The sequence below is a fragment of the Hesperophylax consimilis genome, chromosome 14 (genome assembly GCF_061612785.1).
Source record: "Hesperophylax consimilis isolate HC1 chromosome 14, BYU_Hcon_1.0, whole genome shotgun sequence".
In the NCBI taxonomy this organism is placed as follows: domain Eukaryota; kingdom Metazoa; phylum Arthropoda; class Insecta; order Trichoptera; family Limnephilidae; genus Hesperophylax; species Hesperophylax consimilis.
Genome location: NC_142849.1, coordinates 6771099 through 6789613, shown reverse-complemented (window position 1 = coordinate 6789613; position 18515 = coordinate 6771099). Strand labels below are relative to the sequence as shown.

Here is an 18515-nt window from a genome sequence, read left to right as displayed (position 1 = left end):
GAAGAAGAAAATAATTAACTAATATTTTTTTAGAAGATGGGTGGGTAAGTATGTGTAATACACAGGGACCTGAAAAAAATGTTTTGTTTTTGGGGAAAATTCGCATTATGTTTGTTTTGTGAAATTTATGAGTAAAACGGTGTTACTTTTTTGCAAAAGAGGTAGTAAAATGCAATAAAAGTTATGTCATGTTAACTCTTTTTATTATATTGCAGCAAAAAAATGGTGGAATGCCATTTTTTTTTTTTTACAAAATCGAAAAGGAATTCACGAAAGTGAGCTCATTTTATGGCCATTTAAACATGTCAAACCTATAGACAAATAAATATTCAGAAAGTATAATATTATTTTAAAATACCAGAATAACAAAACCATGGCTAAATTTGTAAAAAAAATTGCATTATAGCAAATACAAAATTTTCAGGTCTCTAGCAATACGCTATTTATAAACTAACATATAAAACGTTTAATTATTTTGTAGATGTCCATGTATAAAAAACTCAAAATTGATAAAAACCCTGTCAGGCAAATTAAAATCACGGATAATAATTTGATTAAATAAACAAACTTGTAAATAGTGTTTGTATAAATCTAATGCCATTTGGAATTCCAACAGTTTATTAAAATCACAATCTTAAAGACTGTTGTATTTTGTATTCTTTATGATGGCCGCACTGTGCATTCGATTTGTAATGTTTTAATAATAGTTCACTGTTTAAAACTAATAATACAAATTGAACTTTACAGCAATTTTTAGGCTCCCACTGGTAATTACGTACTAGGTACGTTAAATCTTTGCCTTAAAACCCTGAAAAAAAAAATATTAGTTAAAGTATCAAGTAGTTTGAAAAAATATACATTTATTAGATGCTAAGATTTATTATGAATAATAATGACCAGAATTTTACGCACAATAGTGTGTAAAATTACTAACTTTGTGATGGAGCTTTACTAAATGAAACACTATAACTTTGTGTACACCACTAAGATTGATAACAACACGCGAACCATTTAACACAACCATGCCTTCATCATGGCAACATAATAACAGTCGGCTTCATGTTATTCATAAAAGGGACGTAGGTAAAGTTGTAGTGTTACATTTAAATTGATTACTAAATGCAAAACTATAATTTTGTGTACATCACTTAAATCAATAACAGCAGGCCAACAACTTGTAGCTTCAAACACAACCGGGCCTTCATTAGGGCAGCGTAATATCAGTTTGACTTTTGGTTATTCATTAAAGTGGTGTTCACAAAGTTATAGTGTTTCATAAAAATGAATATTTAGAAGAGTAACCTGGTAGTGATGACCCTCCTTGGTTGAGACGGGTGAATAAGATCTTCCTTTCTATTCCAAATATAATGTTTATCATCTTCTCTCATCTTTCTCCTATCGAAGTAGCTAATCACACAGCTGACCGGGATCCAAATAATCGCTGTGACCAAAATGACTGTGCCAACTATATTATCTCTTAGAAAGAGCAGCACTTTATTGATATTTATATCTTCTATTATATCCCAAAAGCGTTCAACCACATCTTGGATTGTCTTCTCGCAAAGGCCCTGAAATATTAAATTAATTAATAAAGCTATTTAGTCAAATGTTAAAACAATCAAAATTATTAACTCTTTATACCTAGCTAAATGCCAATTTGTTAACAATCAAAATTATTAACTCTTTATACCTAGCTAAATGCCAATTTGTTAACAATCAAAATTATTATATTTATGTAGCTAAATACCAATTTCTTAAATAATTGAAATTATTAAATATATGTAGCTAAACGCCAAGTTTATAAAATGAAATTGCGGACACAACCGCCTATGTGTTATTTTATTTGAATAAAATTAACCCCTAGACTGCCACTGTTTACAATTGCAGTTCAATATGTGTAAGGTTGGAATTCTCAAGGGAATTTCAAAATTATAAAATTCATGACTTTTATAGAAACACGTCTTTACTAGTCCCAGGGAGAATCGTATCCACGTCATCAATCATCGTCGTACAAGCCGTTCAAAAAAAACCTTACCTCTCACATGTATTGTATGAAAACGAAAAAGACAGAAGATACTAGAATGTCTTTAATAATATTCCTTTTCCACCCCAAAGAAATCTAGAAATATTAATTAACCACTACAAATATTAATATTCCTATAGACACTTCGCGAATGTATGCTTCTTTTGAATTGTATAACTACATATTATGGTATTGCCAGATATAAAAACAAGCAAAATAATATTTAAGCTTTATTTCATAAGACGCACACAGTGGTAATAAAATTCGCACAGGATTCACATAGGTATAAAAATTATATATGTATATGCATATAAATTTTATAAGAAGCAAGTTACGCCGTACATTCCTTTTGAATGCTTTTGATGAGGTGGATACGAGCTCTGTTTGGGAATACTTAATACTTTCATTTAATTAAAATATTTATTGTTGTTTCTTCTGAATAATTTTAAAATTCATGTTTTCTAGGGGTTGAGTTAAAAAAGTGTTGTTAAATTTTAATGTGTTCCTAGTTAATTATAAGCATGATAAAACCACGTAAAGCAGTTAAACAAATACATACATTCCATGAAATTGTCAAATGCATTATGAATTACAAACTCATATCGAGATTGAGAAATGCCTTTGAAAATCCCCTTTATTACAGATTTCTGTCAACTTATTTTATTGCGCCAGTAAAGGAAATAAATAATATATTCAAAGTACTTGGTTTTTTAATTCACCTTATTGCAGAAGCCTTGAATACACGGAGTTCCATCAGGAAGGATGTCTTGCTGGTCCACAGGGAAGCAAGTCTCATTCATACTCATGCGGCAGCATCGTTTACAAGCATCCGCAACTACAGACAAAATTACCATGAATTGAAGTTAGAGAATGTGGGATTCATATTGAACAGCATTTTTAAGCAAGCCTCAATAAGGAATTCGAATGTTCAATCACCTTCTAACTTAAATAACAGTTTTTTTTTACAATTACGAATTCATAGATTGTTTGAGGATGGTAAGGTGATACAAATGAAAGGAGTTGTGGTATCAGTGTTTATTGAAGTCAGTGTTTATTGCTGCTATGAATTCAAACCGACGCTCGACACAGTTGGTGGACGTGATGAATTCCCCAGGCTGAAGATCGACACCACGTCAGTGGATATAGTCGACGGCGAATCGAGATAGACATACAATTTTAATGAAAGTAATAAAAACCGGAATTCCTGTAGGTGCCATGTTGAATAGGACAAGGGGAAGAAGATAATGAATAAAATTTTAACAAATAGAGGTTATAACAGAACACTCAGCAGCAGGACTCATCTTCCATATATATATATATGGAAGATTAGTCTGATATATATATAAATGAATGCTTGTTTGTTTGTCCCCTATAGACTCAAAAACTACTGGTTTAGTTTGTTCTTATCAGTGCCAGGAGTGTTTAGAGAGTGATTTGAATGATAGAAAAAGTCGTGGACGTCTGAGGAAGACTTAACGCATTATCTCTGCAATGGAATGAGATACGAAGTTAAGATTTGAAAATGTTTGACCAATTTCAGTTGTAGTAAGGAAAAATTGAGCTCAATTCGTTCTTCAAATAGTTCCAAATAGTTTCATTTTTAAATGTGACTGGGGCAAGAGAAACAGTGAAAAAAAAAATTATGAAATATTATTTCTTATAATTCAAAGAAAATTAATACAGGAAACTTTTTTCTTTTAAAAATTAATGCACAAACGTTTTTATTTAAAAAAACATTAATGCAATAATGTTTTTTTAAATTTTATTTGTGTCCATATATTATATAACAGAAAACATTAACCGTCTTACTAATTAGATTCTTACACATACGTTCAACGTTGGTGTGGTAAATCAGGCCTCGATCTAGTTTAAGACCATTTTTCACTATTCTGACCTTACGCGCCGCATAATATTTACACCACGTTTTTTAATAAGGCTGCTAGTCTTAGGCTAGCTTTAGACTTGTAAGTTTTTTCGTAAATTTACGACTTCTAGCCAATGGGCATATTGGATTTTCAAAATGCAATATGCCCATTGGCTAGAAGTCGTAAATTTACGAAAAAACTTGCAAGTCTAAAGCTAGCCTTATAACCCAATTAAATTGACTGAGGTTACTCACCAACATCACACATGCAGCTCTGCATGCCCTGCGTCTCGCAGTACGGGACACACCTACCCCTTCGGCAGCGCCCCCGCTCGGCACAGGCGGCCCCGTCAGCCACGGGGGGCGCCCGGGGGCATGCGGCTGCTGCGCCTGAGCAGCGCGCCTCGCGCTCGCAAGAGGCATAGGCTGCCTCGCGACAGACAGCCCCCGCCGCCACAAAGGCGCATCCCAGACAGCAGGGGGAGTTCTTGTCGCTAAAATGGGAAGTTGGAATAAATTAAGTGATTCGCGGCTGCTTTCGTTATTTTCGGCCTTCATTTTTTTGTAATTTGTAAATATGTGGCTCAAAATTATTATCTCTTTGTCACCAATGTAGAAGAGTGCAATTTTCATTTAATTTAGCACACATGTACCTCTAAATTGTCTTTGTGTTGGTGACACCAAGATTGTGCGTTTGATCGCTAAATTTGAATATAAAGGTAGCTTAACTTGTTTGGCATTAGACTTTTTGTAAAATATTTTTAAAATGGCAATAAGAGATAGTCATCACCATCACATAATATTCAGTTGACAACATATGTACTTGACTGAAATCAATTTTAATTAAGCTTGAACGTGACCCGTGATCCTTCAACCATTATACTGAGATACTTACAAGCAACTCAAGTTTTATGCGCGTAACAGACGTGCCACTCATGAGTATCTACCATACTATTTAGCTGGTGTTCGTACACGACGCGACGCGTTTACTACGGGTTTGACGTCAGATGCACGCTACTGACAGTGCTGGTAGCACTGTAACATAGCATTTTTAGAGCATAATAACATAGCATTTATGTAGCGCAGTTTAGTGTCATTTCACTTAAACTACTACTTGTTTGACAGAAATGAAATCCGAACATGATTTGAATGTTAAATTTGTTCTGGAGGTGGGAAAATATCCATGTTTATATAAGTATCATTTACCGGAATACTTAATAGAGGATTTAGCGAAGAAGAAGTGGATTGAGTTTAGAAAGAAGAGTCCATTTAACATTATTTTCATGTAGTTTCTTGGCGGCGACGAATGCTCTACGATAAACATTAATTTGGTTGTATGGGTGAAACGCCATCGTCGGTAGAGTCACTTGACATCGTATTAATTCAACGGCTCCACTTGAAAAAATGATCAAGTTCAGTATAACTCGGGTAGCGCAGTGTACGGAAACCAGCTTTAAAGAGTAGCATATCGGTAGGCTACTTGTTATTGTGTTACAGTCACGTAACTTGTAAGGATCTTTGTGTATGAAGAGCCTTCCTGATAAAGAATACAGGCAAGACATCTTTTAGGGTAAAAATTTAAAATTACATACCTGCAAACTGCTCCTTGGTTTCTTCTCAGTTTGCAATTCTTATCACAACAAGCATCATTGTCTTCAGTACCTGATAAGAAAACTAAATTATTCAATTTATAATGATAATCGATAATAATAATTATTAGGTTAATTTAAAATTAAAATACAATAATTTACTACATTTAATTCAAATAATTACCAAGCAAACCGGCATCACATTCTTCATCTCCTTCAACGCGAAGATTACCACAGAAACTCTCTTCTGGTTCTGAAAAACATCTTCCTGACTTGGCCTGAAGAACTTTCCTAATGGACCGAAGACTACAAGGGGAGAATCTCTGAAAAATGAAACACATTTCAATTGGTCAAACTCGCTTACATCAATGTTCAAAAGGAGTAATTGAATAAGATGCCAAACATATATTATGTAATATAAATATTTTAATACTGTTAATTTGTGGTGGAATTCTTAAATTTAAAAAATGTACCTTCGGTCTATTTATTTGGGACTGGACTTTTTTTTTAATTTTTTTTTTATAGTGAATACCTCACAAGAGTCCCAACTGCTCCCGTCTGGAGCCAGTGAGACTATGGCATCCCCGATTGGGGGATGTTGTGAGGCTGAAGGTAAGTGGGGAAGGGAAAGAGGAAGGTGGGGAAGTACCTGGTTATTCAGATCTAGTCACTAAACACGGCTAAAGCCATTTGGAGCAACGTTTCAATTCTGAATGGTGGTCTTACACCAGGGCGATACTGGTAGTATCTTCCACTCTGGAACGTGCCGCAAATATACTACATATTATTTTAATTAATTAATTGTGAAATAACACAAATCAATCAAATAAAATTTATTTGCGCACGCCGGGTTCGAACCCGCGACCTTCGGAATGGCAGTCCAATGCGTTACCACTGGACTATGCCGGCCGTCAAACTACTATCATTCTGCTCAATGGACTACTATCATTCTGCTACAGACATCTTCAGACTAATACGTACATTACTTTTAATACTAGCTGTACTCCAAATGATAATCTAGTCTCCTTCAACGGAAGCAATCTTCCGAACAGGCCTTCCATTGATATGCTTGGTGTAACTATAAGTGACCAGCTCAGGTACGGGGGCTCCATCGAAGCCAGAGTAAAGTTGGCCTCTCAGAAGCTGGGAATACTGTACAGGGCCCGCAGATACTTTAATAGTACACAACTGCTGACCCTGTACAAATCGCAAGTGCGCCCTACTGTCGAATTTGGCAGCCATCTCTGGTCCGGAGCCCCTAAATACCTGAAAAAAACCCTTGACTCTGTGCAGAAACGGGCGGTCCGTTTGATAGATTCCCCAATCTTAACAAACGGACTGCAATCTTTAGAGCACAGGCGTCAGGTAGGTATGCTGTCCTTGTTCTATCGGTATTACAATGGAAGATGCTCTGAGGAACTAGCGTCATTGATTCCTTCGGCACCGGTGCATAGTCGGGATACACGCCAAACGCGCGCCCAACATTTGTACACGGTTGACATTTGTCACATGAGAACGGGTCGCTTCTACGATTCGTTCTTAGGTTCAACAGCTTTGAACAGCTGCCGGCCTTTGTGTTTCCTCCCTCCTACAACATGGTACTCTTCAAGACCCATGTTCACTCCTTCCTCTCCACAAAAAGATCCTCCACACAGCATCCCCAAAGATGACATAGGCCCTGAGGGAAATTATTTTCTTCAGGGCCTCCTGTGTGGAGTTAATATAAAAATAAAATAAAAATAAATAAAAAAAACCCCATAAAATTATGTCTTATCATAATATTATGTTAAATACATAATCTTGCAAGAAGTGAGTTTACCTTGTTATTGACATCATATCCACTAACACTATAAGTGTACATGAGGTAGCTTCCGCCCTGACTAGCAGAGGGAGAGCACTCGGGTATATCAGGGTCATGTTCAGACCCCCAGTTGTGGCCAAACTCGTGAGCCGTCACCAGGTCTGCCTCTCTTGTGATTACTCTTTGACCGTAGTGATTACGACTCGAACTCAGTCCAGAGTTTAAGTAGAGAGTATAGCCATTCTTAAAGTATTCTGTTTCACACAAAAAAGGTTATAATGATTATTATTCATTCGTTTAGTTGTAATTCTATTAAAATGGATCATATCAAGGAGAAATTTTTATCTGGATTAGTTTTAATCCTACGTAAATCTTTTTGGATCAGTTATTTGAATTTTAACTTAACTTTAATAAACTTTAGGTAATCTGAAAAAGAAATTGTTGCAAAATTCAACATAATTATTATTCAAGACAATTCAGCTTAACATCTGGTTTGATACTATTATAATATAATTTCTCTGAATATAATAGCTATTCTGGGGAAACTACTTATGGTAGATTATTCACTAATTTTATAGATGTATAAACAAATTATCTGGTAAAATTTACAAAAAAAACATTTTGCAAAAAACAAGTAAGTTATTACAAAAATAGAATCAGCTGGCGCACGGGGAAAATTTTGCATTGGTGATCAAGAAGTTAAGTGAATTGTTTTTAGGTTTTAAATATTGGAAAGAAAATTTATAAGCAAATCATATGAAAAGAGAATTGTTATTTCCATGACTGGGATTAGAACTCTGTGATTTCCCACTAACCGGTGAAGAGTTGAATATTAAATTACTATTATTGGTTCAAGTTTTGTTTATTAAAGGCATGAAACTGGGTGAAGAGTTGAATATTAAATTACTATTAATGTTTCAAGTTTTTTCTATTATAGGCTTGTAACAGAATGAAGGGTTGAATATTAAATTACTATTATAATTTTCATGTTTTGTCTATTAGAGAGTTGTAACTTTATATTTTTGCAAACAAGTGTGTTGTTCACAAATTTATTTAATTTTATTAAGTTTGACTGTTTGTTGTTTGAGCAGCACAACGTGGCTCACCCAAAATAAACTAACATAAAATTTCAAATTACAAACTTTCAACGAAATTTGTGATAAAAATGACATCAAATTTCTTTTCAAAATTACAAGTAACCATGTAGAATATTCTCTTTTGGCCACAATTAAAATCAATACCAATCGCCGCCTATTAAGAAACCTGGAAACTTTCTATATTTCTTTCGAGAATGTGTCGACTATTTGACATTCAATGCAGTGGCAAGATTCCAGGTATATTTAGCGATAGCCCTCAGAACTTAACAAAATTTTAACCGTTTTAACTTGACTTCACTTGATTTAAACTTTATTTTCTCTTGTTTTTTATGATTGTTGTTTTACACATTATTGTTTTATATTTACATATTATTGTATACCGTTATTGGACTGTTGGTACTTGTCAATTTTTGTAATTTCTTTTGTTAACCCCTGTCTGTCGTGTACATCAATAAAAAAGTAGAAAAACTAATAGTGAAATGGGAGAAATAAACAGATCTAAGGAATGCGGGAAAAACACAAATACACTCGAGCGATAGGTACCCAAATTTGGGTAGGTGATTTTTATGAATTAATAAAAATATTTATTTTTATAAACACCAAAAATATTGGATATAAGGTGAGATCTATTTGAATTCATTGGTTTTAAATCGCACTAAGCAGGTCATATGTTTTCGTATTCATATTTGGAGGTATGATATTAATTAAATCGAATGGCTGAATCAAAAACCGAACACCTGGAAATCTCCATCGCTCGAGTGGTTAGGACAATCTAAAAGCAAAATAAATAACTCACAACGATCATTAATCCATCACCAGAAACTGAAATAAATAAACATAAATAAATAACATAAAAAGGAATTTATAATAATATTACATAATAAGCTACGAACAATCTTGACTAGAATTGAGAAAAATTAGAGAGTAAAAATAAAATACAACAAATCTTGATGTTTGACTTATAACAACAACAAACATAAAATTGCACAGACTGTATTAAATTTGAAATAATATGTAATAACAAAACCTAATATAAAATTGAATGGATGAAACATTACAAAAAAGGTAATAAAATTGGACGGACGAAGTCTTTCAAGGTTAACTACCTGGTGTGCAAATTCCACCAACGGAATTCCTTCTCGGAGATCCGACATAAGCCAACCCCAAGATGCCTCCTTCAAACTTGAGGTCGGTGAACAAGTGGGCTAGACAGAAGTCTTTGTGAGAATACTCCCGGCTAAATACCTTTGTTAATAGGAAGATAAAGTGTACATAAAGAGGGTTAGTAACATATTAAATCTACATTCATTTATTCTCAGATTATATACGGATGCGGTTAATTACGACATTGCTTGACCACCACTTTTACACCTGCCACCTGTTTATGTATTTCCTGCACATGCGATCATCCTCTTGCGTAGTCTTTTTTTCAGAGTAGGAACCATTTCTAAGACTGAGTATTGAAAACTTTTTGATAGAAGTAGGTTCATATGTTTGAAAATATTACATTTTTGATAGGTAATTTTATTAAATATGAAAGTGATCCTGTAGGTCCTTAAAACAGTAATGCAAATTTCAAAAACCCCAAAATTTTTAAATAATTAAAGTTGTCAATAAACTGTCAAATTACATAACCGAAACTGAGTTATATATATTTTTTAAATCGAATAAATTTATTATAATAGTATATTTTTGCAGAAATAATTTGGAAAAGCTTAGTTTACAAATTCTTAAAACAATAGCTAGCTAAAATCGCCAAATTCACAGTCAGCTTTAAAATAGTCACAAGCTAAAAACGCTGATTAAAGCAAAGAAATTAAAAAATACAAGACACGTTATATTCATACTGATCAAACAAAAAATGTAGCACCGTTATAAGGATATGTGTATAGAAATGAAATAGCTATGTGAACCGCCTGCTAAAAAGTATCTTACGAGACCTAGCTCAGTGAAACCACAAGAGAATGAAGATTATCACTCTATTGATATCAAGAATTTAAATAGTATTACATTCACTTGAATTTTTCAAAGCCAGTTGAAAATTCATGCAAGAGACGACTCATTTACTAAAAATAATTATATTGTGTTATATGTAAATAAAAACTGTAAAGAGTTGTAGACTCGTCGGAAACATCGTAGGTTTAACCTAACTACTAATGTTAAGATCTCTCTGTTAATTTTACAGTAGGTGAGTAGAGTTAGTTAGAAAGAAATGATGGTGAAGAGAACCGTGTGTGTTGGAGCAGATGCCTCCGTGGGAGTTGAGTCTCGGCGAGGCGATATAGGCCAGCCCGAGGATGGTGCTTCGCTTGCTAACAAAGGTCTGGTGTGTGAACAAGTGGGACAGGCAAAAGTCATGATTGTCCACGTTGCGAGAGAATATCTGTTTACATGGGATGCACCGTTGAATGTAATGGTATGCAATAAATATTATGAATCGAAAGGTGTACAACACATTAATTCTAACGCTTAAAACACAAGACAAAATAAATACCCCATTATTTACTTTTCTTTCACCATCAAAGACATGCAATGAAATTAACATTCCTTGGCAAAGTGGTGTGCTGAAACTTTTTTGCTTATTGAGATTTTTCTGAAAAAAAAAATCTTTGAAAAAAGATTATTTTCTATAAGTTTATACATATGAAGAAGGCTTTGGAAATCACATAATGTGCAAAAACAAAATTGTACCAGGTTTTTTTTTTGTGCTGGAAAATCAAAAATACAATCAAGGCACACGCTACACCAATGGAATTTTCCACATCAAATACTATTTGATTCAAATACTTTCAGGTAGGTTTTAGAAAGCTATTTAAAATTTGAATCTCAAAAAGTATTCTACTTTACAAAACAGTAATCAACTGACAGTTGTTGTAATAAAATATAATAAGCCAACTAGAAAAGTTATTGCATAATTCTTCTTTTCAATGGGAAGGACATTGGTGAGAAAATGTTGGATATTTTATAGTTTACGACAATTGGAAAACTGAAAGATGTTTCTTGGTAAAGCTGGTAGCATTAAATCTTGCAAACCTCCAGTAGATTCCTGACATCCCACTTCTCTCTGATCATGTTATAATGTGCTTCTCCTCCCCGCACTCGGCTAGGCTCTGAGTGAACAACTATTTTTTTAATGACGAAACCCATTCCTTTGAAACCGTCTTGTTCCTGGAAAGAATATTAATCATAAAATTATAAAGACAAGACCAAAAAATTAACGCTTAAGAAAATCAGATTATTGTACGTAATACCGGTATGATGAACTGTTTGCTTGTTCACCCAAATAAAAATGGCTAAAAAGCTTATAAAAATTTTATGAAACTTGTAAAAATTATGATTAATTTTTGGGATAATAATGGGGATGTTGTTCTTCCTCCTATTTTGCAGTCTTGCAGTGCCTGTCATCAGAGCTGATTTGCCCCGACATGCGCCCTGGTGATGGACATTGCAAGACTATTGGAAACGTTGACTAAATGACGAAGAAATAAATCGGCTTAATACTTCTGGCCGTGAGAATCTTAAATCATGCCTTACAAAACGGTTTTACAGTAGTTAAGGTAAGGAACACTCATAAATATCTGATGGTAAAATGCCTTGTAAGTTTACCTGTCTGTCTTGCCAAATGGTGTCATTGTATATTTTATGCACTCGGTCAATAAGGCTGATCTGAAAACATTAAATAAGATGTAGTTTTAATACAAAAATACTACATTCTAAGCTTCATATAACATGTCTCTACAACTCAAGGATTTGCTTATTATGAATATTTTCTATAAACGGTTTTTGACTTCCAACCAACTATAAATTGAATTTTACTATCTTGAATTTTTTACTTTGAAAATTGAAAAATCACTTTTTGACACTGCAGCTATTTGATAAATAAGTACATAGAGCACACAACGTTGTTCACGCATCCATCCTACGTCGAATGGAGTTTCAGGCGAAATTCACCACACCACATATAAGTTTTGTGATATCGAAATCAATAAATTTAACATGGTAATAATTCGTCGAACTTATAAGGTTTTTACGCGCCTTTTTCGGTATAATAAAATTATCCTTAAGTCCAGTTTAAGGTCGTATTAACGATACCTACACCGTTGTAATAAGTCAAGTGTTTTACTATTTCGTCATAAATATTTACACCATGATTATAAGTAAGGGGGAATATACATGCATAATGAAAAAATTAGGAGAGATAGTAATAATATTATAGATAAAATTTATATATGTATTTAAAAAATGCTGAAAAATCTTACTCACCAAATAATTGATAGTAGTTTTCGTATTGCTAGCGCCCATTTCTTGAAAAAATCTGTAGTCAGCAACAAGAAGCAAAGGGCATCTTGTTTTAGTTGGGGTATATTCATACTGGTCTATTTGTCTTTTGGGCCTCGATTTAACAGCCAACAATTCTGGTTCCCCGCCAGCACTCTCCTTGTACTTATCTTTCTCCGACTGTTCTTGCTCAGTCTCCAAATCGTCATCTTCGTCAGTTTCAAGTTCTAGATATGTGAAAATAATGTTTGTCAATTATAGAAATCTCTTTATCCTTTACAATGCTTGCCGATTCAATGAAATATATTTCAATGTTTGTTCAGTGAAACTTCATGGATCATATTATATATGATATCAGCGTAAAGGTATGGACGATCATGGGTCACATATGCTTAAGTTAAAGACTTGTTGAATAATTAGCTTTTTCTAGTAATTACTAAATGACTTCACATGAGTTTCAACACTCTTGGAACAGTTGAAAAATAACAAGGAATAAACAAAACAGTTTCTAGTAATATATTATGACAAGTTAAATAGATTATTTTAAAAGTTCCATAGCTCATCATAAAAATAAAATTGAACAAGAAATGCTGAACAAATTTCAGAGGGCAGGAATTTTAATACCTCGGGCAATCAGATGTCCGCTTTATAGTAAAAAAAATATTGAAAACTGCGAATATTTTGTGATGCATAGGTTATTCTCGTATGTTGTTTTTCAAGGGCCTTAATTATATTGGCGAATGTTAAAATCCGTCATGTAAAGAAATGTGAATCTGAGCCATGTGCTCATAGAACATTTGATAGTTTTTGTGACAAACAGATTACCAGTTAGTAGATGAGTGGTCCAAAGTGTTAAATTTCAACCTTAGGACAGGTTTTTTCGCAGACTGAACAATTCATCAAATTTCAAAGTTAATATTCATTATAATTGGTTATTTGAAAGCTTTTTTAAAGTTCTGTTATTATTTCATCATAGGCCGGTTGTTTTGTAGTACTTTTATAATAACAGAACTTGAATAGGACTTTTGCAGAACTTGAATATTAACATTGAAATTTGATGAACTGTTAAAAGTCTGTGAAACATCCCATCCTTAGCATCCGGCTCTGATTCAATTCTCTACTAGCTAAGTCCTCCATTACTGTACAAACCCCATTTTACGTTTATAATGGTGGGAGTAGGTCAGGTTATTTTTTACCTGGAAATGTATCTATCATTTGTTACCTTGTCCCTCTTTGATATATCCACATGTTCTGGGTGCAATACCATCCTCCACTCGGTCCTCCCAACTCAACTTGATGTCTGATGCTCGATAAGCTATCATAGACTTGTTATTCATCTCGGGAAGATGTCTCCAAGATGGCTAACAGAAAAATGAACAGTCAATAATTAGTAATGATAAAGAGTTCTGAGATTACAAATTTGAATTCAAAGTCTAGTTGAGATTTGTTATGAAATTTCAAAAGGTGAGATTTGTTATGAAAGAGGGGGGTACTTTTGTGTAGATTAAATACCTCAACATGATATGTTTCATCTGGTAGATGTATGGAAGCTGTCATCACTCCGTCCTCTAAATGAACTCTCACATCTGATGTAGTTTCCCCAAAAACTCGCCCAGAGTAAAAGTTTTCACGATCTGGTGTTAAAAGAAGTTAAAAGATATGTGTAAATATTATAAACCCATAATATATGAATGTAGAAAAAATATTCAAGTAAAATTCTAGAATTCCGCTTTGGTTTATGCAAAAAATCATTGAAATAACACTTTGTTCCAATTTAATTATGTACTTCAAAAAGTAACAAAATGTGGTATTTTCCACTTCCCGGATGTGAATAGTGGTCTTTTATAATTAAGTTGAATTACACTGTTATTTCAAAAAAAGGTAATTATTCCCATAACCCAAATTACTACATAAACAACTATTTTCATGAACAAAATAAGTTATTAGGTTCTTAGTTTAGGTTAATTGAGTAATATATGTATATTAAGATGACAACATGGTGGCAAAGGGATCGTTTTAAAAGGTATACAGTACATAAAAAGATAAAAACATTTTTAAATAATTTCTCCTCACTAAAAAAATTCTATGAAAAGTGCAGCGGTTATGGAAATATTTACCAAAAAAGAAATCGTACTAAGCGTGGCCAGTGATTCTAAAAGATTACCCAGAGTTCTTAGCACCAGCAATTAATAATTTCAGGAAAGATTGAAATTACAAACCTAGATGGATATTTGTTTCTTGTCCGTCTCCATCAACCGCATATGCCTTAAATTTAGAATGTAACACAGTGTGATGGGGGTGTAGTATTAATCTGAAGTCTCTGCCAAGGGTCCTGAACTTAACTTCTTTAATTGTATTAAAGGGATGACTTGAGGGCTTGGCTCCTCTTTTTACCACGTGATGATTAAGGGCTGAGGGATCCAGCATTTCAAAATACTTCAGGTTTTTGTGAATAGAACCTAAAATAAACAATCGTTTTATATAGGTGTGTTAAGGTAATGTCATTATCAAGTACAGAAACCATATAAATCCCACCATTAATCTGAATCGAAAGGGTGAACACAATAAAAAGCATAAAATGTAGACACAGCATGATTGAATTGTGAATATTATCTTTTATTTAAAAAGAAACAAGTCACCCCACTACACATAATCAATACCGCCCAATTGCGCCCGATGAAATGTCATTACAAAGGAACTGTCAGTGTTGCCAACTCGAATTTTAAAGTAGAGCTAGGCGAAACCCAAAAAAGAGCCAAAAAGGAGCTAAAATTTTGAAAGTGACATAAAGCATGGGGGGGGGGGTTGTTAGATTTCAGAGGAGAAAAATTCGGGGAATTGCAGAATTTTTGACAAAAAAAAACTTACCTTTTGTCCTTCTTGTTGGCTGCTTTTGAACAACTCATAACAAACACTCAACAATACACTTGTTTGTTTTTATAATTTTCAAACAACAATTATTTTTGATAATATCGAAGTCTTCAGGATATTTTTATTGTTTTTTTTATAATTTTTTTTTTGTTAGGCAGCGACTAGTCCTCTAAAAAATCTAAGCAGTCATCCGGTTCCAGTTCCTGTACCATCGCACTGCTAGGACCGGCTTCATCAGAATTTTTTTCATATACAGCCATTGTTTCAATTTTTTTTTTTGAACTTCTGGGGGAAGTTCATAATCCTCGCAACATTTGTTGTGTCGCCTGAGCCCCGATCGAATTGTTAAAATCAAATTAACCATGTCATTGCCAAGTCTATTTGTAGTTTTATTTTTGACTATATTTAACTGGCTAAAAACTCGTTCCACTTCTCCGTTTGACCACGGCAGAGCAAGTACCGAAACTGCGAAAGAGCTGATTTCGTGGAAAGGATTTTCATCAGCGGCATCACGATACTTTAGAACCTCAGCTCAAAACTTGACTGTGCTTGATGTGCTTCTCCAAGGTATTAGAGAGATCTTGAACCATTGGACTTCAGCTTTTGCAATGATATCTGCAGAAATGCCCGTTCCGTTCATCAGAGGTGCGATGCTTTCGCAGAAAAGTAAAGATCGATAGGTTTACAGCGTAGTTCACTGTGAGACTTGCGCGGCGGCCTGAAGTGTCGTGTGTGAGTGGTTCATTTATGGTCGCGGGACTCGGTCGCTCCGAAGTGTGCGTGTAAACGGCGCTATTTTTAGTAACTGTTTACTTGTGCAGGAGTTCGGGGAATCTCTTTTTTTGGGAAGTCCTCGTTATTTTGGAATATTACTGCAAATATATATATTTTTTAATATTATTGCACGTGAATAAGAGCTGAAAAATCAGAAAAACGAGCTAAGAAGCTAAATGACTCTTTTTGGAGCTGACGACGTCGATTTAGAGCCAGATCTAGCTCTAAAGGAGCTGAATTGGCAACACTGGGAACTGTCAGGACAAGGGTTGCCAACGCATATGTTCAAAAATACCCACAATAGATGTTCAAAATCCGCACAAGTTCATTTACCTTCAAAATTAAACAAAATTCTATGGAAATAATCATTTTTTACTAGTCATTTTCGGGTTTTTTTCTTTCGTTCACGATGCATAAAAAGTTATTTTTTAAATTTTATTAGGGCCGTCTGTTTCAACAGAATGCTAAATCGTGAGCTAAGTTAAAAATTTAACTGTCAGTTAAAGTAACAAGGATGTTAAATCGGACCGCGCGCTGTTTCAAGTGCCTTTATGCAAAAGTAACAGTTACTAGTGTGGCCAGTCTAAAAAGCAGAATATTCCTCGAAATTACGTGGAAAAACGCACGGCATTATTTTTTGGTACGGCCACACCGAAGATTAAATATGATCTCTGGTTAAGTGACTGTCAAATAGTGTCAAAATACAGAAGTTTGTTGTGCGTCATTATAACCTCTTCCGACTTCTTGTTTGTTATTGTGTTCGAATTTTTTATTTCAGAATTTAATTTTTACTTACATGATGAAGATCGATTTATAGTTTTAGGAATAATTTCTTGAGAGTATTGGAGGGGCTAGTTTCCTTTGATTAATAATTCCAACCAAACTTTGTAAAAAAAGTTATATATTTATTACATAGTTTCTTTTCAATTATAATATGTATATTGAAACATTATATACAGGGTTTAATATAATAATAAGTTTTATACCAAAGTTTATGAAAAAAGATATACTTTTATTACATTGTTTTGTTCCTAGAAAAATATTTCTGTGGTATTTAAAAATAAATGACGACCTATTATAATATATACGATATTACACGGAAAAAATATAATTTACTTTCCAGTAGTCGTAATATCTCCCTCAATTTGATCCGTCACAAGCTTTTGCAAGCTCTTTCGACATGCGATACCGTGCCAAAAATTCGGAATCATCCCAAATGACCATATTATTAACACGGGGTCGAAATGTTTTTGGCTTTCACTGTAAAACATTTTGCTTGACGAATTCATCTTCACTACTGTCATCTTCGATAATATTAATTATGATTAATAATCGTTTCGTAACAACACTCAACAGAAGAACCTTACGTATAGAACTGTCAAATATGTCAAAATGGCGGAGTAACTCGAGAATCGCCAATAACTCGCGAGTAACTCTCGGATTTCGGGAAGTTAAAACAAAAGTTAATAGTGACGTAAAACCAGGAGTTAAATTGATTGAAAAACGCATTTTGGTGAAATTTAACTTTAGCATTTACTTTTACTCTTACTTTTACTATAGCTAGCGTTGAAACAGACGGCCCTTACATTCTCACAATTTAATTATTGTGAATATTATTTTTCAATACGGTTGGTTAATCAATTGCCAAAAATTTCTGCATTTCCCCGACAAATTGTTCTCCTTGCAAAATACCCAATTCTTGAAAAATCTTTGAAAATCCTCAGTTTGTGGCATTCCCAATTAAATTGGCAATCCTATTCAGCACTGTCACTCTGTGGTGTGTATTATTTATGACTTTTAAAAGTGCATATATATAAAATGCAATTATGAAAACTCTCTTTTACCTCATCTGACTGCAAAATATATTTTTTTATTAAAACTGAAAAAGGTATTTTTTTCCTAAAAGCAGGGCTTTTAGCTTTTTTTATTATGAAAATTACAATTTGTTTCAACTTAATTACTACAAGAAACAAAAAATTATGTCGGGATAAATGGCAAAAGTTACATTATAATTCCATTTTTATTAAAAGTTCAAGATTTACCATATAAAACGATCCCTTTGGAATTTTTAAATACTTAAAGTTTCGTTTTAATCTAAATATGAAAAAATAACTTAACTATCCCAAACTAAGAACCTAATAACCTATGTTGTGCATGAAAATAGTTGTTTATTGTAGAAATTGTTGAAACAAAGTAAAATTTATATGATCTGTGCCCA

General features: G+C 33.6%; 1 protein-coding gene across 2 annotated transcripts; it reads right to left on the bottom strand.

The window, feature by feature from the left end:
- Window positions 1-670: 670 nt before the first annotated feature.
- On the bottom strand, window positions 671-15329 carry Tace (ADAM 17-like protease Tace). 2 transcript variants are annotated; one of them, XM_089639464.1, is made up of 15 exons: window positions 15188-15329; window positions 14872-15111; window positions 14165-14286; window positions 13875-14013; window positions 12638-12879; window positions 11981-12040; window positions 11408-11542; window positions 10604-10757; window positions 7296-7531; window positions 5661-5799; window positions 5480-5549; window positions 4143-4381; window positions 2743-2858; window positions 1303-1568; window positions 671-808 (listed from the first exon to the last, which is right to left on the bottom strand). In XM_089639464.1, exons 1-15 carry the CDS (start codon window positions 15243-15245, stop codon window positions 772-774), a joined length of 2253 nt encoding a protein of 750 aa, XP_089495590.1. In that variant the 5' UTR covers window positions 15246-15329; the 3' UTR covers window positions 671-771. The 2 variants fall into 2 exon arrangements, with proteins under 2 accessions (XP_089495590.1, XP_089495591.1); XM_089639465.1 differs by lacking the exon at window positions 10604-10757 and adding an exon at window positions 9481-9619.
- Between the last annotated feature and the right edge of the window lie 3186 nt (window positions 15330-18515).

Coding starts and splice junctions, on each gene's coding strand:
- Tace (XM_089639464.1), bottom strand. CDS start 15,245: ATGCTGTGTCTACATTTTATGCTTTTTATTGTGTTCACCCTTTCGATT. Junction 14,287..14,871: donor AGAAACAAATATCCATCTAG/GTTTGTAATTTC, acceptor TTTTAACACCAG/ATCGTGAAAACTTTTACTCT. Junction 12,880..13,874: donor ATATATCAAAGAGGGACAAG/GTAACAAATGAT, acceptor TCACATATCTAG/AACTTGAAACTGACGAAGAT.